This window comes from Mirounga angustirostris, unplaced genomic scaffold (assembly GCF_029215605.1).
Source record: "Mirounga angustirostris isolate CCGP_5_RB_7025 unplaced genomic scaffold, mMirAng1.0.hap1 SCAF_4, whole genome shotgun sequence".
In the NCBI taxonomy this organism is placed as follows: Eukaryota; Metazoa; Chordata; class Mammalia; order Carnivora; family Phocidae; genus Mirounga; species Mirounga angustirostris.
Window position 1 is genome coordinate 9097622 of NW_026991712.1, and position 21420 is coordinate 9119041.

Sequence of the window (21420 nt, forward strand, 5' to 3'; positions counted from 1 at the left end):
AATTGAGGTGATTCCTGTGGACAGGAGCAAGGCTGCCTGTGGAAGAAACTGGAAGAAGTGCTAGAGTGGCTGGGCTGAGTGAGCTAGAGTGAGGGGCGGAGGGAGGGCTGCCAGGAGGGAGGCAGGTCCTGCAGGGTTCTGGATGGAAGCGTCAGAAGCTTAAGGTGAATTCTAGGAGAAAGGCAGAGCCTTGGAAGGATCTAATTAGGGGAAGGTTATCATTTCATCCACGTGTTTTAAAGAACATACCGGTTGCTGCGAAGAGAATAGATTTTTAAAATTCTGGTGTTGTATTATCTACTTGACACGTAGTGATAACTTGTAAGCTCTAAGACAAAAGAATGCAGGATTTCAAAATAAAGGGTTGGAAAATTTTTCACGCAAAAATGAACAAAGGGCAAGTGTTGAATTTTGAGGCAAAATGAAATTGAAGGCAAAAATAAATTGTATGGTGACTAACATAACATAATAAAATAAAATTAAATTAAAAAACATAGTTTAAGGGCCAAGAGAGATGTTACAAAAGATGAGGCATTAAGAAGATAGGAGTGAGCAAACCTGTGTTAATCTAACAATACAGTTTCAAAATATATTAAGCAGCCACTACAGGGACAAATAGATAAATGGATCATTTTATTTGGTGATTTAAACACACAACTCTCAGAAATGGAGAGATCAAGCAAAGATAAGTAGATAGGCAGATAGAGGATCTTGATAACACTGTACAACTTTTCTGCCAACCAGTGAAGAATTCATTAGGTCTAATAAATTTCAGAGTCAGCCTTCTCCAACTCAGGCTCCATGATAATAATGAAATAAAATTAGAAATCAATTTGCAAAAGGATGGGTTAAAATCCTATGCATCTAAAAGCTTAGAAAAAAGGGATGCATCTCCTGTGGTTAAGAAGAACATAATACAAGAAATAATCAAAGACATACAAATACAGGACGTGTTGCTACTTCTCCAAATGTCCAGGGTGGAGCTGATACAACAGTAAGAGGGACATTTATTGCTTGAAACCCATTGACCAGAAAACAAAGAATGACAAGTAATGAGCTCAGATTTCAACTCAAGAAGCTCACAGAACAACTGATTGTCAAAGAAGCGAGGAGAAAGCAAAAGATGACAAAGGTAAACATGGATGAAATAAGAGCTTTATAGTCATAAAGAAGACTCAGAAAGCAAGACATTGTTTAAATAGTAAGATTGATATGATGAAGAAAAGCAGGAGCAAGAATGACCATGTCAAAGGAAAAGAAAGGCCGATGAGCTGCAGGGCTGCATATAAGGAGAGGACCTCTGCGGGGGAGGGTACCCTTGCCTCCCTCAGTCAGCAGGGCTGGCCCCTCTCCCTCTATCCCCTTCCTGCTGTCCAAGCTGCCCAGACTCCACCCTGCAGATGGGAACAAGGCCCTCAGATGGCAGAGAAACACCTAGAAAGAACCCATACCCCCAGAGATCATGAGACACTTTGGGAAATATTATGATAAAGAAAGAAAAAGAGAGAGAGAGAAAGAAACATATTTATTATTTAAGCTCCTTAAGTGCTGGATCTTTGCTAGAGCAGCTGAGCATTTTTGTCCAAAGGGTATAGAAATCAACCTGCCAAAATTTACAGATAATGAAATAATGTCAGAAAATCCAGTGGATTTTATATAGATGAGAGTATTGGAATCCATGAACAGTTCAGTCAATTTTGATTAAGAGAAACGGAGAAGAAAGTGCTCGAACTATGAGGTTTGTGCAAAAACAGGAGAAAACAGTGCTCAGGCCCCTCCCCTAGTGTTATGGAACTCAGCACGGGCTTTGGTGCCCTATTCCACCCAGGGCTGTGCGAAGCATTAAGGAAATTCTAAGACGAAAAGCTCACGGGCCCTGTCAAGCTTTCAGTCATAACAGAATTGGAGTAAGACGCGCTAGAAAAATACCCAGTGTGTAAGACAAGGCAAGATTCCTAAAAAATTGCCAAAGAGAAGTCTCTTCACCAACGTGAGAATTGTTCTGTTTTAAGAGATGGAGAGAGGCTTAGAGGGCACCATTTCAGCTGAGCCCTGAAGAAGGGAGTGACTTTCCAGATGGAGAAGTGGACGTGCCGACCACAGCATGGCAATGGAAAGATGTGGAAGAAGGCATGGCATTTTCTAGGAATGTTGATACTAGTGAGCCTGGAGTGCAGGGTTCCTGCAGGAATGGAGCAGGAAAGGAGACAGGAATATGTAGCTTGAGGCCAATTCACGAGGCCTGGCACTCCCTCAGGGAAATGGTGTAGGAGGGCAATGGAAATCTCTTCTGGGGCCTGCGAATCATACCGCAGACATGACCTCCTCTGTCTCCTCTCAAAACTGGCCAGGTCATCAGAGCCACAGAGTGCATGCTCGCGACATGTCACCCCCTCTTCCTTCTTCAACCCAGGCCCCGGAGGCAGGCGCAAATTCCCCTGACCTGCTTTGGTTTGGAACTGCCCTCGCTTAGCAAGGCAAGGGGAACCTGGACTTCTTGGGTTCCTACAGTGCGCGGGGCACTCTACAAGCCTAATATGATGGCAACTTCTTGAGCCCTTGGGAGACAGAATTGATCATACTGCTTTTATCCATGAAGATTCCAAGAGTGAAGGGTTTTGCCCAAGGCTGGGATCTTAAGGCCCTGGGAGGGTCCCAGGCTTCTCTGGAGAAACAACTTCATAGGGTGGGGGAAACACGGGATATGGCTTTAGGCTCTAGTCCCTAATGCGGCTCCTTCTGTGCTATGTGTTCCTTAGCAAGTCACTAGACCTCTCTGAGCCTCAGACTTCCTATCTCCAGATTGCAAATAATATGAAGATCCTGTGCCAATCAGTGTGAGCAGTCTATGAGATCATATATCGGAAGTGCCTTGTGGCCCCAAATAATCTAAATACAGTTATTAATTATCACAGGAGCCTGTCGTGCCTGGTGTCTCAACAGCCCTGGCCTCTAGATTTGCCGAAAGACAACATCTTATCCAAGAATATATCACCAACTCACATCCATTCCCCCAAACATCTGTTGGTAAAGAACACGTTTAAGAACCGCTAATGTATTGAAGTATTTTCGTTCTCTCGATTCCAAATACCAAATAATTTCACATGCGTCCCAAAGACTGCTGGGAGCAGTTGTAAAAGCTGCTTCTAAATGACTAAAACAGATGGAGAGTTCATTTTTAAATGCACTACCATTTGCTAAAACAGATTAGTTTCTGAAATTCCCCAAACACCTCAAGTCTCCAGAATTTTCAAAAAGAGAATTCTGCCTTCTGGGCCGACTGGAAGTCATTTTTGGTGTCTTCCAGGTCCCACCGAGTCTCTGGTTTCTGAGAGGCCTCTGGGGAAACCCTCTCAGGAGCATTCAAAGTCAGGAAGTTCTGTTTTCAATACCAGGAATTGAAAGATGCTTGGGTTCAGACCTCGTGCAATGAAGATGGGCCCACTAGAGAGGGAGATATTGAGGAAAATCTGGATCAAAGGACACGAAACACAAGACAGTGGTTGTGGGGAGGGAAGTGGACCAGCCTGGAGGGCCCTGGGCATAGTCCCCCATTCTTCTGCTCATTCACTGCCCGGATATTGACTATGGAGCATCTACTCTAGGACAGCTGTGTTGGGGGCTTCAGGCCCTGTGTGAGAACAAGGCACAGCTGCCCCCGCTTTCCTGGGGCTCACAGTCTTGTGCGGGAGAGACTGGGAAGCGGGAATAATTCTTTACTGGTGGGAAGTCATGATAAATGATGTGCAGAGAAGCAGAGGCAGCGGAAGCCGTATAAAGAGGGTCTGGTCCTGGGCTAAAAAATCTGGAAGGATTCCCTGAAGGACAGATAGAGCAGGCAAAGAGGACGATAGGATAAATGTGTCCATGTAGAGGGAACTTCCTGTAGGAAGCGAAACAGAGCATGGACGCTTCAAGGAACGTTGGAAGGCTCCTATGGCTGAAAGAGATAGGCAAGGTGGCAGGTAGTACTGCTTTCTGTTGGGAATGGTGACAATGTTGATCCAGCATCATATCTGCCCAAACAATGTCACTCCTATCCTTCTCCTGACAGTCAAAGGTTCGGATCCCAGGAAGGCCGGACAATGCCTGACTGTGGTTATATGACCTTAGAATCATTAGCGGGTCCATGGCATTGGTCTTGATGGTGCTCTATTTTTCCGTAATTTGGCTACTTCAGTGTCTCATCATTGCTTTCTCTGCTTCCAGGATTGTCCCTCTTAAATGCATCCTCCACTCGCCTTTAAGAAGTCTTCCTAAAGGGGAGCAAGTTTCTTACTTGCCTAAAAACCCTTTGAGAGCACAATGTTCATTGCAGCACTATTCACAATAAGGCAGAAATAACCCCAGTATCTATCAACAAATGAATGCATGAACAAAATATGGTCTATGCACACAATGGAATATTATTCAGCCTAGAAAGGAAGGAAATTCTGATATAAGCTACAACATGGATGAGGCTTTATGAAGACATTATGCTAAGTGAAATAAGCCAGACACACACACACACACACACACGCACATTTTGTATGATTCTACTGCTGTGAGGTCCCTAGATTGGGCAAATTCATAGAGACAGAAGGTAGAATAGTGGTTATCAGGGGCTGGGGGAGGCAGGGGGGATGGGGAGTTATTGTTTAATAGGTACAGAGTTTCTGTTTGGGATGATGGAAAGTTCTGGAAATGATTAGTGGTGATGATTGTACCACACTGTGAAGGTACTTAATACCACTGAACCATACACTTAAAAATGTTAAAATGGGAAACCAAACCAAACCACACATAACTCTTCAAAGGCTCCCATCACTGAGGATGAAAGCCAAGGTGTTTAGTGCAATCCGGCTGCTCCCTGCCTCCCAGTCTCCATCACTGCAGCACATGAAGAATCCGTTCCCCTCCCGCATCGTAGGACTGGCAGATCTCAGTGAGAAGACACGCTGTCTCTTAGTGCCAGAACTCTGCCCGCAGTGAAATGCCTGCACAGTCTTCAACATCTCGCTCAGACATACCTTCTCCTTGGAAGTATTCCTGGACATTACTACTTCCCTTGTGCTTAGTTGGGGGCTTCTCTTTCAAATGCCCTAAGACCCTCTTTTAAATATTTTCTTTAAGTGTTTGTCACCCACCCCTCAGCAAACTATAAATTTCCCAAGAACTAGCACATGAATTATTTAGCATGACATTTCCAGCACCTACCATGGCACTTGACACAAACTGGACACTCCATAAAATTAGAAGCTAATCAATGACAATACCATCAGGGCTTGTGCTGTGATCAACAGGTTATTTCTTCTATAATAGTTATTGTCATGATCAAAATCTTCTATCATCATCATCAGTATGATTATATCATCATCACCATCATCATCATCATCATCATCATCATCATCATCATCTAGCAGGAACATCCAGTAGAATCCTGAGTGCTGATTTCTATTCTTTGCCTTTATTCAACAATCAATGACTCAGTTGGCCAAACCTTGGGAGCTCCATGCCTCACCCTGTGGCTGCTGACTCAGCTGCCTGTCACTTCTTGATCAGACATGTGGGCGAGGGTTCCTGCCACCCCTCCCCACCTTTGGCAAAGGAAATAGCAATGACGTAGAAGAGTTCCAAGAGAGGAATGAGTCACCCAATAGTGCTCCATGAAGAAATGCCACCAGAACTGAACTGGAGCCAGGAGATGGAGCATGGGCTATTGTTTAAACCAGACAGCATAAGGGAAGATTTCCCTGAGAAGATCAGGAAAGCAACACTGGAAAGCAGATGAGAGTTCTCTTGTTCTACTTCTCTCCTGTTGTGGCAATAATGTCGGGTGTAGTTAGCATCGTATTGGCTAAACTGTGCCCTCATCGTTAGCTTTCCTTCCACCAGAAAGCTCCTCATCTTACACTCCATTCCCTCGTGTTTGTCTATTGACAAGAGAGGTCTTCGAGAGTTCACACCATTAAACCCTAGTGGGGCAATCTCCCGAAATGGAAACACTTCCCCATCTAGAATTTTCATCACTTTAGAATGATGGACAGTAGTTAGAGGAGCCCCTCAGCATCCTGGAATCACCAGACCATGGAAAGATGGCCACGAGCAAGACACATGCCGGAACAAAGGATAAAGGAAACCAAGCAATCAAAGCCCAGCTGGTCTCAAGAGGTAAGTGAGGCCCCTCACCTCACCTCACCAGTGTCCAAAACAAGGATGAAGGCAGAACAGGTGACTCACCATCAGCATGACCCTCCGGAAGAGTCTGGAGTCAGCAGCCCTGGTGGTTAGAAGGTGGATGCTGGCCACGTCAGCTCCGCTACGGTCTGCTGCCAGGGTCACGCGCTGAGGGTCCCCACCAAACACTCCGATGTGAGTCTGCACCCAGGTCAGAGCCTCCCGCTGGTCCAGCAACCCCCAGTTGCCACTCACCTCGCCAGAACCTGCAGAAAGAGGAAAGACTTTTACCCTTTGCGATCTTACAACCTGGAGTTTACCCACCCCAGTGCTGTCTGCAGTGCCTCTGGGGGACCGGGGCTCCTGTCTGTGCAGGTCTGGACAGCGAGAACAGCATGGGCTTCAGAACCAGACCCATCCAGCCGTTGCTGGGTAGGAGACCCTGCCATTGTCATTGCATTTCTCTGGGCTGCAGCTTTCCCACCAGAGGCGAGGACACTCGCTAGCGCGGCCGCTCCAATCAGAGGCGGTGCGCGTCATCCCACCACCCAGCTTGGCACACAGCGGGGCGCCCCACATGTTGGTCCACTGCGGTGGCTCTCCACGCCTCTTCCTCCCTGACCAGGACCAGGCATGGCTGAGGCTCTCCATCAGTTCCCACTGCCTCTTCTCCCTTGACCTTCCGTAGCATTCAGCTGAGTTGATCTATTCTTTTTTCATAGAATTAAGGAAATATTTATCGAAAGCTCAGCACTGTTTTCTTAACGAAGTGATTCAGACACACACACACACACACACACACACACACACACTGTACATATAGTACAGCAAAAATATGCCCTCGTTGGCGTTTGGGACACTACGTGCTCATGCCTTCTGGCCATCCTCTGAATCCAGTGGATCCTTCTTGTCCATTTACACGGCTAACCACCCTGAAATACCCAGCTTGTTCTGGTTCAAGCTGAGACTCACCCACTTTGCCCCAGGAAACTCCAACAGCTCCCATGCCTTCAACCACCACCCACATGCTGCTGACTCGGGAGTGTCAGGGGCACAGAACGCTCTCCCAGCGCCAGCCCCTCATGTCTCCAGGAGGCTACCTCGCTGAAGGCACTTCAAAAGCATTGAGTCCCAAAGGGAATCGACTCCAAGCCCCCTGAGCATGCAGCCAGCAGCCTTTGCAGGATTTCTTATATTCTCCTTCTAATGCAGCACCCCCCCTCCCCCCGATCTGCTCCTGCACAGCCTCAGAGTCCTCTCCGACACCTTCTATGCTCTATCTCCAACTTCTCTTCCCCAGGTGCTCTGGGCTCTCTCCCCACTGAGCTCCTTAGTGCTTCTCACTGGCCTCCTGTATCCACACATCTCTCCCTCCAATGAATCCTCCATGCCACATCCTGAGTGGTCTTTTATTTTTTAATTTTTTTAGGGAGGGCTGAGTGGCCCTTTTATTTATCTTTTTATTTTTTATTAGATTTTATTTATTTGAGAGAGAGAGAGAGCACGCGCAGGGGGAGGAGCAGAGGGAGAGGAAGAAGCAGACTCGCCGCTGAGCAGGGAGCCTGATGCGGGGCTCGATCCCAGGACCCCGGGATCATGACCTGAGCTGAAGTAGACGCTTAACCGACTGAGTCACCCAGGCGCCCTGCTGAGTGGTCTTTGAAATGCATAATTTTGATCATGTCTCTCTCATATACACACAGCCCAACACACACACACACCCTGCCTTAGCCTATCTAAAATCTCCCATCTCATCCCACTAGGACCTGATCTCAGTTCTCCCAGTATATTCAAAACCCATGGGACCAGGGCGGCTGTCTCTTGGGCCCTATTTCCCTTTGTCTCCTGCCTGTCCCGATGCTGCAGCCTCCTGGCTTCTCATCAGTAGCTCAAACACACGGTCCACCCTCTTCCAGGCCTGTGCTTGGCACATGTGACCTCCTCTGCCCAGAGACCTCCTCCTCGCCCTGGCCTTCCTCCTCTTCCTCCTCCGGCCCAGTGGTCCTTCAAGTTTTAGCTATGGGTTAATTCAGAGGCAGCCCTGAGGTAAGCAAGGTTCCCCTTTCAGGGTATTTGTCACGCTTGGTGTCGCCTTCCTTGCTAGCCCAGGCCCCACCGAAACCAGTGGCACATAGCAGGTCCTTAGTCAATGTCAGGTGAATGAATGACCATAGTTACGATTAATAGGATTCAGTATGCAGTGAGAAACTATCAACGAGACTCCATATTCCCAAACAGAAACATAGGAAAATCTTGCGTCCCGATTCCCCAACCTGGCCTTCACCAAGTTGACGGGAACGCCCGCTCAGAGGACGTAACAGTACAAATTATTCTCCCAGCTGGTGAGACTCTCAGAATTTCTTCAAGTGCATTTTGTGTTCTGGGTTTGGTGAAGACATTAGCACAATCCTCACCATGGTCGTTTCTGGATTGCACTTCTGTTCTGCCTGTTAGGATGAATGCGTGGTTTCTGAGGTCTTGGGCAGGGCAGGAAAGCTGGGTGCCACCTGGGTGGGACATGGTCCTGTACGTCCTGGAAGTGACATGCGCAGCCTGCATTTCCAGTGACAATATAGGAGGGTTGGGGGCGACTGTCCCTGCCTCTGACTTCCCATAGATCAGCTTCCCAAGTACAGTACTGATGTTGTGGGGTCTACAGACCCCCAGGAAGTCAGAGGAGAGGGCCCTTCAAGGGCTGCTCTTCAGACAAGTCTGGATGGGGTTTTGCCTGGTGCCAAGCAGGGAACCTGGTTCCATGGCAAGCAAGACAGGCACGGCCCTGGCCCTCACACAGCCTCAGCCGTGTGCACAGGGGCAGCGAACCAGCGGCTTTCGGGGAGTCTGCTCCAACCCCTTCCTTCACTGAGGAGGAACTTGACACTCAAGAGGAAATGTTTGTTTCAGCACGAGAAACAAATATAAGAGAAAGTCAGGACTTAGATCCCAATGCACACTCGGAACTCTCTGTCCCAACACTCAATCCAATTCAACACTTGTTGGAAAATCTATGATGTGCAAGGCATTGTGTTATTTTCGTTAAAAAAAAAATCTAAGTTCTCCATTTATGGAACTTTCTCTGCTCAAAAGCACTCCTAACTCCCCCGTTCCTGCGGAGAGTCAAGTCTAAATGTCTTCCTGGCTTTTGCGATCCTCTACGAATGGCCTCGGCCCATCCAAGCAGCCTGGGTTCCCTTCATTTTCCAACACCGGCCCTCGCCCAGCCACCATAGCCACGTTCATCCTGCCATCCTGCTGTGGCCTCCTCGGTGTCCTCCTGGACCTGTCCTGCCACACACGTGAGCTGGGCCGCGCCCCTGGCATGGCACTGGAGAGGGGCTCCCTGCTGGCTGCACGTAGAATCCAGTAGGGAGACAGATGTGAGCAGGTGTCCACCCCTGTCCACCTACCCCAGCTGCCCTGCTCTGCCCTACCACCTCCACTGGTCAGAACCACCCCAGCCATATCCAACTGTTCCCTCATTCCCTAATTGGTTCTTGCTTGCTCATGTGGTGTCTTCAACTCTCCCTCTAAAGCTCCTTGGTGCAATTCTGGGCTCACAGTGGGCCCTCACCCGGTCTCGCTGATGGCCGTCGATTAGAGGCAGCAGGTGAGGTGGCCAAGCACACAGGTTATGGAGCCAGACCAGCTGGGCGCAGCCCCAGCCCCACCACCTACTAACACTGTGGGGCCCTGGACAAGTTACCTAGTGTGACTTGATTTTCTCTGTCCGTAAAACGGAAGTAATAACCATTCTTACCTCTTCAGGTTGTTAGGATGACTGAATTGGTTAATAATCGTAAAGGAACCAGAACAGTGACCGGCATAAAGCACTATAAAAATTGTCTAGTTTTTCTTGACTAAAATGAAACAGATTTAGGTCCCCGCAGTATCTCCCAGATGCTCTTTGTGGGGTGTGCCTTGGCTTTTGTAGCGGACTTATGGAGGGACAGCCACAGAGACAGGACACTGTGCCTGTTCTTCTGGCTGGAGGGGAGCAGACCCTCTCGGGAGGCCCCGGGGACGATGAGGTAATGGTCATGGTACCATGCCCGGCCTTCTGTCTGACTCCCTGGCCAAAGCACACCTCCTCCGTCCCCACACCCACAGCGGGCCTGCAGGCTGACCCACCCACTCCTCTGAGCCTGCCCCCCCCCGCCCCAGTGCCCCTGTTCCCCTCACTGCACTGCTTTGCCAAGCGAGGACTGTCACTGTGCCCTGGGCCCCCTGGGGTCTGCCCCCTGGCAGGATCCAGGCTGGGGAAATGGCCTCCCCCCTGGCCCACCTCCAACCCCTTCACTTCCTTTCCAACTGCTCGGTTCGCCGGGAACCAGGGCCTCCTTGAAGTACCGTTGGGTTTGGCCGTCTCTTCTCACAGAGAACACGAGCTTGTCTCGTCGGCCACAGGCCTGGCATGAGCTTCTCTTTTCATCCTCCCCCCACTGCTTTTTGAAAAGTGCCTCTGGAGGGGCGCCTGGGTGGCTCAGTTGGTTAAGTGTCTGCCTTCAGCTCAGGTCATGATCCCGGGGTCCTGGGATCGAGTCCCACATGGGGCTCCTTGCTCAGCAGGGAGTCTGCTTCTCCCTCTCCCTCTGCCTGCCACTCCCCCTGCTTGTGTGCTCTCTCTCTCTCTGTCAAGTAAATAAATAAAATCTTTCAAAAAAAAAAAGTACCCCTGGAGTCTGGAGCTCTCGGAGGACCACATTCACTGCGGGCTACGACAGTGGATGCCACACACACTGATCACGGGAGAACACGGGCAGGGACCGCACGGCCGGACTCAGTCCATGCCCGGGGCCGTTGCTGCCGCCACTGTCCAGGGGCACCTCTGGGCCAGCTGCTGGCCACACGCAGGGCCGGGGCATGACCGCAACCTGGCCCTGCCTGGAAGGAGCCCCGTCCAGGGAAAGAAAAGGGGCATTAACACCTGTGAGCCCCTGCCGGGTGCCGGGCAAGGTCCCAGGTGTCCGCCTTCCACGCGTTACCCTGTCGTCCCCCCTTGGGTCTCAGCGTCATCTGAGAGATGGGCAGCGTGGGAGTGGAGGCAGAGGGAAGGAGCTGCTCGGAGCCCCTCGGACCCACAGCGCCACCGAGCTGCTCTCAGACCCCGCTCTGGGTGGATGCAAAGCCTGCGTGCCGCGCAGGACCCCGGGCTCCGGCCGGCACTCAAAGTAGCCCGTCTCTTTCCAGACCCGTGTTCGGAATGGCAGTGTCCAAGTATTGAAAGTGGAAAAGGCGCGAGACGAACAGGGGCGGTACAGAGACGCCTTAGGGCAGTGAAACGATTTTACTGTGTGACCCATGATGGTGGACACGTGTCCGACATTTATCGAAACCACAGAGAGTATGACACAAAGAGTGAGCCCTAGTGTAAACTGTGGACTTGAGTCGATACTAACCTATCCGTGTTGCCTCATCGATTCTAACAGAGGTGCCCCACCAATGCACGGTGTCGACAGTGGGGGAAACTGAGGCGGGGGAGCATCTATGGAAACTCTTTGTACTTTCTGCTCGGTTGTTCTGTAAACTTAAAACCACTCTATGTGGTAAAATCTATTAACTGTTTTTTAAGTTGTAAAGGGGGTGGTGTGCTTGTGTCACAAATTTATTGGGGGGTTTCCAGACTCACACACCCGTTCCCTTCCCCTTCCTGAGCATCCCCCGGGGCTGCGGGCCCCCGAGGCCCCTGCATAGCAGCTGCTTCACCGCAGAGCCTTGCGGGGGACGCGCTGTGGCTGTCTGCGGTCAGGAAGGCTGTGTTCGCATCCTAGTGCTTCTGTGTCTCAGTTTCTCTACGGATGCATGGCTCCCCTCTCCTGGTGGAGCTGCAGGGAGGCTCAATTAAGGCAGGCAAAGGCCCAGGAATGCGGGGGAGGCTAGGAAGTCTAGTAAATAAAGCAAAGAAGAACCGTCTGTGGTTCAATGGACATAAAAGACCCATCCTGCTGTGTACACAGAAGAACAGGGAATCCAAAGGGCATTTCTAAACCTCCAAGGGAGTGAGCCACAGGATATTTCCCCTTGCTGTTTGACCAATAGGATTCAACGCCCCGAGGGCACTCCTAACTGTGGGGCATGGAGCTCCTGGACCCCCGGGCCTCGCTGAGTCATCTGCCAAATGGCCACTCGGTGCTGGCCTCACAGAGCTGCGTGGGAATGAGAGGAGGCGATCCAGGAGAAATGTCTGGTAGAGGCCGGCACCCCCGAGTGTAACTTTCCTCCCCTCTCGCTAACAGTTTTGCTTTAAGCACAATGAACAGGCAGCATTCCAGGTCGGGAATGGGAAGGGCTGGATGTTCTGGAAATTTCCTTCGCCTCCACCAGCAGCAGGAATGAGTTTGCCTTCCCAGAAGCACAAAAATTCTCAGTAAGATTACATGCCATGAAACCATCAGGCATGGGTAACATATGGAAATTCACTCTCCTCTGTCTGGAAAGGCTCAGAGCCAAGGAGTCGGCCATGTCTGTGGAAAGCTCCACTTGACCACGTTCAACAGGACAAGGTTTGAATTTCACCCGCCTCTTCAGAGATGGGAGCTACGGACTTATCAAATCATCAGTCGTGTGTTTGAAAAGAGGAAAGAAAACCCAGGCAGAGTTTTTAGTGCTCTGACAGCTGACCCTGCTCCCTCTGAAGGAAAAATCTGAAATCTGTTGATCATCCACATTTCCCTCATTGGCATCTGATCATATTTTGCCTTAATTTGGTGCCCACTTTGTTGTTGTTGTGCAGGCCCAGAATCTTCTTCATGGTACTCAAGGGCTCATGCCACGGGGTGCACCCAGCCCTCCAGAGTTTCTGCCCATGCTGGATGCCTACCCACTCATCCACATTCTAGATAACTCCATCATTCTCACCATGCTACGTTCCACCTGCCCATCCTGACTTAGCAAGAAAGGCATTTGGGTCTTAAATGAGATCCTTAGAGAGCAGAGATGAAGTTCAGTGCCTCCCTGGAGGGCCCACTGTATTTTCTAAAGCCCTTTCACATGTACAACCTCACTAGAGCCTCATGTAACTGCGAATGTTGGGTAAAATTATTCCCATTTTACAGAGGAGAATACTGAGACTCAGAAATGAAGAGTTTTAGCCAGGGTCACATGGACAATGAATGGCAGAGCTGGCCCTTGGTTCTTCAGATTCCCAGACCTGTGTGTCTACCCCCGGCCACGGCTGTTTGACAAGTGCCCCACCACTGGGGGAGCTGGACATGGAGGAAAAGATGGACGTGGAGGACGATGGGGCTGTCCTCCATGGGTGCTGGTGGGGAAGGTGGAGGATGGAATCAGGGTGACAAACAGTTCTATGACTGGATAGGGGACAGGCCAGTGTTCACAACCAAGGCCAGCATTAAAGAGGAAACAGGAAACAGGAAACATCACTGATGCAGCCCTTATGTGGAGTCAAATGGCGTCCCTGTGGGCCCAGGACTATAATCCATTCCTATCGTTCTCTAGAGCAAGTCAACCCCTGTGGTGAATCCTGGCTCTGCTCTTTCCTAACTATTGATGTTAGCAGTGTCTAACCTTCTGGGGCCTCAAAATACACACACACACACACGATACAACACATAATGTACTTAGAATAGCTTCAGCACCTAGTAAGATCAACCAATGGCAACTATTACTCTCATGTATGGGCGTCAGGATCGCTGGAGGGTCTCATAGGTGTGTGGGACATTCCCGAGTGCTCAGCTGGGCTGGAGGAGAGCTGGGGGGCCATGAAGGGATGGGGCTTTGGGAAGAAGGGGTTGAACACACAGAGTGGCCCTCAGCTCAGGGGATCGGCAATCCCCAGCCATGCCAGCGACTTACCAGAACTCAGAAAGCCGAAGACACCCACTCGGTAGCCAGCAGTGACCACAATGAGGTTGCCAATAGCAGCCAGGAAGGAGCCGTCAATGGCCAGCTGTCCATCAGTCCCCCTCCCCTCCATGGTGTTGTGGAAGAACACCAGCACAGACGCGTTGGGGGCCTGTGGGGAGTGGAGAAATATGAGGCTATAGGTTGGCCCATTCTCACCCACCAGAGCTTGCTGAGGACACCTTTCCCAAGAAGGTGCCAGATTCTGAGTCTACCCACGACTCTTCCTGTCAACTCCATCACATAGCACGCTTAGTCCCATGTCACAGGCTGAACTGTGTCCCCCTAAAATTCTGGGGTTGAATCCCTAACTCTATGACCTCAGAATGTTACCATATTTGGAGAGGGTCCTATACGGAAGTGATTAAGCTAGTGGGCCCTCATCCCATATGACTGGTATCCTCAGAAGAAGGGGAAATTTGGATGGAGACACACACAGAGGGATACCATGTGGACACAGAGGGAGGAGGAGATGACCATCCGTGGGCCACAGAGAGTAGCCTCCAAAGGAACCAACCCCACTGACACCTGGATCTTAGACATCTGGCCTTCAGAATGTTGAAAAAATGCCTTTCTGTTGTTTACGCCTCCTGGTCAGTGGTGCTCTATCAGAGTAGCCCTAGCATGCTAATAAGCCTGGTGTCACAGATAAGGAAGCTGGGGGTCATGAAAAGTGGATGCTTTGCTCACATTGCAAAGTGAGCAGGGGGCAGAAAAGGCAGCCCACTGCAGACCTACAGCCCATCGCTTGGAGCTAAGCAGTCTTCTAACACCCCAGCTCTGCCCCATAGAGAGATGGCTCTAATGACTGAAAGCACTTCCATTTTGCAGGTGTGAACACAGGCTCAGGGTGGTGAAGTGACTTTTTAAAACATGTACAGAGAGGAAGGGGCTGACCCAGAATTCCAACCTCAGCCCCCTCCCAGCACACTCTCCTGGGCTCTTCTGTCCGTGACACTGCATCTTTCAGGTGAGTGACGAGTAGCTCTATATTACCAGGATGGGTTTCAGGCAGCATGGCCAAACTGAAAGGACTCACCAAGGAGGATACAAACAGTCTTCCAGAATAAACTAGGGGCTGGAACTGGGGTGTTGGGGACTACATAGCTCCAAGCGATGGGCTCCAGGTCTGCAGTCACTTCCAGGTGGAATGACCCTCATTCCTTTACGTGTGGTCTCTGTCCCACTCACGGTCATTTCCAATGTCCCCCATTGGTCACCTATCGACTCATTAATCTCCATGCAGTGTTTTATTTAATTCCTGCACGAACTTTATGAGCCAGGATGCTATTTCTCACCCACTTTCAGAACCAGTAACTGAAGCACATAGAACATGGTTACCTTCTCTAGACCAGTGAGGCAGTGGTCAGTGGCAGACTCGTTGGGAGCCAGATCTTAATCCAGCATCACAAGGAAGGGGTGACCAGTGCTGGGCAGAGGGGACCCATCATCTCCCTCACTCTGGTCTCCCTGCTCATAGTAACACAATCTATGAGAGCTTTCACATCTGGGGGGCCTCATGACAAAGCTCAGTCAGACCAGCCTGCTGAGGTCACACATCTAAAGTGCAGTGGATTCTCGCTGCTAGTAGACCAGGGACCAGGAAGCTGTGGCATGGTCTGGGGTACCATGGCATCTATCAACACCAGGTTGGCATCCCCAGAAATTCACATTTCCTAAAACTCATCAGTGGCTTTTTATTTTGTGCCCTCTGATCCTTCCCCACAAATAGGAAACTCAAACATGGAGTATCAGGCTCATGGCTGCTACTTAGGCAGATCTGGGCTCCCAAACAGGGCATAATCCTGTCTGGGTCACAGCCCCAAACCTCACCCTGCAGAACTGCCCCAAACAAGACTCCACGCGGAAACACCCCCAGGGGTCGCTCCTCGGGTCTTCCAAGGACAGCAGCTGGTTGGTTTTCTCCTTGGCAGATGAGCCACAGTCAGGCTCTGTCCTCTCCTCCCTGTGGTTCTCTCACCCTCTCAGAGACCCTACATCGCTGACCCCCCCCCCTGCCTGGCTCACACCTCCCTCCCCGCCACGCCGCTCAGGCAGCACCCCCTGACTGCCACCCAACACCTCCCGTCACTGTGTCCCTTCCTCTGTATTTCTCCTCAGAGTCTCATCAACACCACCGTTGTTCAATACTCACGTGTGTATCTGTTTCTGCCCTGCCCACTAAAATGTAAATCCTGAGGGCAACAACTCTGTTTTAGTCACCTCTCTGTCCCACCCAGAGCAGTGTCCCCCAACACAGGCCCTTTAGGAACTGAACTGGGACAACCGTGCCCCATTTGCCATGGGTGTGGCCTGAGGATGTGGGCAGGAACAGGTGAGGCCGGGTGGGCACCAGGAGGGCCCTCTGCTTCCTCTTGGCCACACAGGCTTTCAGGAAGCCAAGTACCGCCAAGGACAGTGCTGGGGGCGCAGAACCTGAGCAGGCCACGGAGGGGAGGGGTGGATGATTCTGGCAGCTGTGGGGACAGAGGGTGTCTAATGGGGCAGTTTTCAGGGCAGACAATCAAGGGCTTCAGAACTCACCACGTTCTGAGGCACAAACACGTTAAGATACAAGCAGTCTTCACTGACTCCGGGAGACACGGGCGCCGTGGTGCCTGGCTGCCAGCAGCTGGCCCTGGGGATGCGGACAGCATGACTTCCAGGTAGACAAGCAGCAATACACGCCTCATCTTCCCTCCTTGCCCACCACCATCGGCCAGAACCCACCGCCCCGTCTGAAGCCCCGATGGCTACCAGCTCTGCAGCAATTAGGTAGCTTCGGGACATGGGAAAAGGGAGTGACAAGCACAGGGAGGAAACGGCAGGATGCCCACCACTCTCTCTGCCGTGGGTTGCGGAGGAACACCTCAAGGGACAAGCTGCCAACTCGCAGAAAGGATGCCCAAGATAGAGATGGGGGACGTGGGTGTTGCTCGCGCCCTTGGCCCTTCCTTGCTGCAAGTGTGCAGACCTGTGGCCGGATGTGGAGCCTGAGCTGCTTTCTGCATCAGGACAGGGTCCAAGCATGCCAGGCTGAGCAACCCCGGGGCACGAGAGCGGAGACCTTGTCTGGGATACGCCCAACGGCAGCCTGATGGGACCCGCCCCACAGGTGATTTCACGCATCCCCCAACGTCCTTTGTGCTGGACTCTGAGAAGGCCAGCCTCCCCTTCACGTGGCTCCACGCTGACATGGGGAAGCACTCAGATTAGTGCACGTTTATTCCTTTTGCGTCTCCATGGTGGAGACTTACCACCGTGGCTGTCCACACCTTGCCGCCATGGCCCAAGTTCAAGCCCTCAATGTCCTTGCCTGGAGCATTCAAGAGTTCCCAGCCCTTCACTCTTTCTGGCCCTGGCCTGGGGACCTCCCCACCAGCCAGGCATGGGTGACAAGGGGCAGCACAGGTGTAGCGGCCTCAGGACAGGGCTACAGGGGTCTGTGGGAAGGTGGGGAGCGGAGACAGGAGAACGGTGCTCTTTTCATGGGTGCTCTGAACACAAGCTGGTGAGAAAAACGACAACATCTCCAACGTGTCAACTGGTTAAAGTGCTGTATGTATGGGAGGGGACAGGTGAGACTGAACATGGTTGATGAGGGAGGAAGAGAGGATTGAATTTTTTTTCCCTTTTTTAAAACTCTTTTTCATATTGTTCCTACTGGGGAAAAAGTCCTTTTAAAATAATGTCTTTCATGGGCGCCTGGGTGGCTCAGTCGTTAAGCGTCTGCCTTCGGCTCAGGTCATGATCTCAGGGTCCTGGGATGAGCCCAGAATCGGGCTCCCTGCTCAGTGGGGAGCCTGCTTCTCCCTCTCCCTCTACCCCTCCCCCTGCTCTCTCTCTCAAATAAATAAATAAAATCTTTTTAAAATAAATAAATAAAATGTTTTTCAGGAGCTCATGTGCTTCTCCCTCCCTGGAGTGGATTTCTCAGCCCCACTGAACTCAGCTGCGGCCAGGAGGCTGCTTTCCAGCTACCGCCAAACTGGCGCAGGTCACCGATGCACCCCAGCCCCCTGCAGCCCTGGCCCATGGAAATCTCCCATGAAGACCCTTCCAAAGCCTCTCTTCCCTGGATGCAAAGTCAAGGAATGTTCATGCTGAGGAAGGCAGAGCCTCCATAGCCTGGGTCCCTGAATCACTGCAGGGAGCAGAACATGCCAGCCCCTCCATCACCACATGTACTTTGCAGGAGCAAGATAATGATATTTGAGGGTTTATCTGTAAGAGCACTTAATGCCCCCTTGATTACTGCCCACCCCCATTCACCTCTCCAACTGGAATGCACTGCTCTGCTACCAAGTCTCACTCAGATGGATTTGAATGGGAGAGGCATTCCCTGGGCATTCACCAAGAGGTGTCCCACTAGATCCTCACCGTGGCTTGGTGGCGTCCCAGGACCCTGTCCAGTTCAAGGGCTCGGGTGCCTGGAAGCGGCTCTCTGCCAGGGGCGGGGCGGCATACGGAACTCCCAGGAACTGATCCACTTGCTTCCACGAAGTGCCCACCTGGATGGCCTGGGACCTGCCCAGCAGCTGGCCGTGGGGGGCAATGGTCACAGAAGGTGCTGGTGTCCCAAAGCTGAGCAGAGGGATGTCTGTGGGGAGGGGGGTGTGAGGGGAAGAGACAACAGTGGGTGCTCTATTCAAACAAAACACTGCTTTTCACACTTTAAAAATGCCAGTAGTTCATTCAGACCCCAGTAGTCCGAGCCTAGCCAGGTTACTTTTCAATGTGAAAAAATAATAGTAATAATAATAGCAAATACAGCTGATGTTTACCAGGCACTGAATGTCTGCAGAGCATGACACCGAACCCTTCTCTATGATTCTTCCCACCCAGAGGCTACGCAGAGCCTAACTCAGCCCTGCAACCCCTTATTCAGCACAAGGGGGCCAGGCGTGAGCTGTCATTTAGAAGTACTTGGATTTTTAAAACAACAGAGGGACACAGAGAGTACGATGCTCAGCCAATCCCCCCGGAGGGGTCTGGAGTCAGACCCCACCGTCAAACACATCGGTGACTTCTGGGGTGCAAGGTATAAATCACTCATACTAACAGGGATGGACAAAGAATATGATTTCTTTAGTCCCTTGAGGCCAGATGGTGCCACCAAATAAGTTTGCCACAAACTCACGAAAAATTTTTTTTCTAACTTTTAGAACTCTGGGATTTCAGAATTGCCGAGGAGAAACTGTGGGCCCTTATTTGCATTTCGGTGGTCAGAAAACAGAGGGAGGGTCCAAGGGTGGATAGCTGCCAAGACTTGAAGGTGTAGGATTCAAAGGGTTTCTGGACCCCGATGGCGACCACAGCCCGTTCACACGGGTCAAGGGCCAGCTCGGGGCCCCTCTCCAGGCCACTGCCCCTGCCCCTGCCTGCAACACCCCCTCTCCCCCTCCTTCATGGCCCCAGATTCCATCTGGCCTGTCAGGTCCAAGCCTGCAGCCACCTACCAGCCTGCCCTTGCTGCTTGGCCTCCAAAGCCTCAAGCCCCCACCTTGTTATGCTAATCCCGGCACTCCCATCAGCCTCTCTCCCGCAGCTTCTTATCTCCTCAACCACATTTTCTCCCATTCAGTGATTGAGTCAATCAACTTTTGTTGGGACCCTGGCTCCATGCCCAATACCATTTTCAGGGACTTGGAACCGGCCTGTGTCTGATTTCCCCGCAGGGCTCAGGGCCTGGCACGAAGGAAACACTGAATGCTGGTGAAGAGATGTTCTCTCTCTCAAGCTCCCTCTCTCTCCTGTTGCCTGTGTGTGTGAGAGAGAGAGGGAGAGAGGGGGAAATCGCTTTTCATTTCCCGCAGGTGTGTTTGGTTTGCTCGGCTCCGCGGTTGGCTGTGAGCTTCGCTGCTAGCCTGCAGCTCTGTCTACGCCCTCCTCTATCTGCGAGGACAAACGAGGAGCACGGGAGAGGAGACAGACAGGCAGAAGTCTGCCCATTCCTCAAGCTAGGTACGATGCAGTGGCTCAGCTGAAGGTGATTTCGTCCCCAGGGGACATTTGATAACATCCGGAGACCGTTTCGGTTGTCACCAGGGTCTGTGAGGGATGCTGGTTACTGACATCCAGTGAGTAGAGGCCAGGGATGCTGCTAAACACCCTGCAATAAATAGGACAGCCCCCACAGCAAAGACCCATCCTGCCCCGGCTGTCAACGGTGTGAGGCTTGAGAACCCCTGGGATGGTGTGAGTTCATGATTCCCAGGCCACTGAGGAGCATCGTGGGGAGGAACCGACGCATGGTTCTGGAAGCAGACCTGTGTTTTAGGTTATATACACCAGCTACTTTGGGGAAACTTCCTAATTCTTCTGATGCTCAATTTCCCCCTGAGAAAGAGGAATGATAGCAGCCCCTACAACACAAGGATGTTGGGGATAAGTACATGGTGCCTGTGGTGCTCTGAGCCCAGTGCCTGCAAGGGGCTGGGGCTCTACACATGAGTAAATGAATGAATTGGAGGGAAGGAGGGAGGGAGGAATGGTGGGAGGGAGCAGGAGAGAGGAAAGGAAGGAAGGAAGGAAGGAAGGAAGGAAGGAAGGAAGGAAGGAAGAAAGAAAGAAAGAAGAAAGAAAGAAGAACGAACGAAAGAAAGAAAGAAAAAGAAAGAAAGAAAAAGAAAGAAGGAAGGAAGAGAGAAACAAAGGAAGGAAGGAAGCAAGCAAGCAAGCAGGAGGGAAGGAGGGAGGGAGGGAAGGAGGGAGGAAAGGAAAGTTGGAAATAGTGATAAAACTCTCTCTTGCAAAAACCCTGCAGTGCTAGTCTGAACCCAGCGTGGAAAGAAAGGGTTGCACGTTCTAATCTGGTCTTAGTCACCAGTCACGGCTGGTCTCAGCCCACAGCTCCTCCTCACAAGCTTTCCTGCTTCAGTGGTAAATCACAGGACCTCAGGCAAATACTCAGGATTGCGGGTGCTAATATAGCAGAACCTTCAGACTCTGTCTCCCTGCTGGCCTTTTCCTCCTCAGGAAAACAGCCACGTTTCGTGAACGTGGCACCCTCTGAAGGAGGGAGCAAAGACACAAAATACAAAAGCTAAAGAATTTCGAGAGAATGCAAGCCAGCTTTCCCACAGACAGTGGAACTCAGCCCTCCCTCCAGAGGCCGCCCAATGAATCCCAGACTGAATGAGATCCAACATGGGGAAAATGTTAGATGTGCAGTTCTCTCTTTTGAACTGTTTTCCAGAAAATAGTGGATTCTTTCTAGAATAGCCCCATATTGAGGCCACAGGACTCCTTAGGTGAAAAAAATTATCCAGAGCCGTGTGTGTGCTCAAGGTGCAGACAGTGTCTGGGGACATACACACGGCCATGCGTCTTCAGCTGGAGGTGAGCCTTTCACATTGAACTTGAGTTAAACAGAATTAATGAACAGTCTAATTTGTTTTATAG

General features: G+C 51.1%; 1 protein-coding gene across 1 annotated transcript in view; it reads right to left on the reverse strand.

Annotated features, from left to right (window-relative positions):
- The window catches only part of TG (thyroglobulin), a 241089-nt gene that overhangs the window by 91997 nt on the left and 127672 nt on the right, over positions 1–21420 (reverse strand). Inside the window, exons 38-41 of the mRNA XM_045895844.3 lie at positions 18397–18616; positions 16561–16654; positions 13969–14128; positions 6220–6422 (exon numbers count right to left, since the gene is read on the reverse strand). Coding sequence (XP_045751800.3) covers positions 6220–6422; positions 13969–14128; positions 16561–16654; positions 18397–18616 — 677 coding nt within the window. The remainder of the gene's footprint in view (positions 1–6219; positions 6423–13968; positions 14129–16560; positions 16655–18396; positions 18617–21420) is intronic.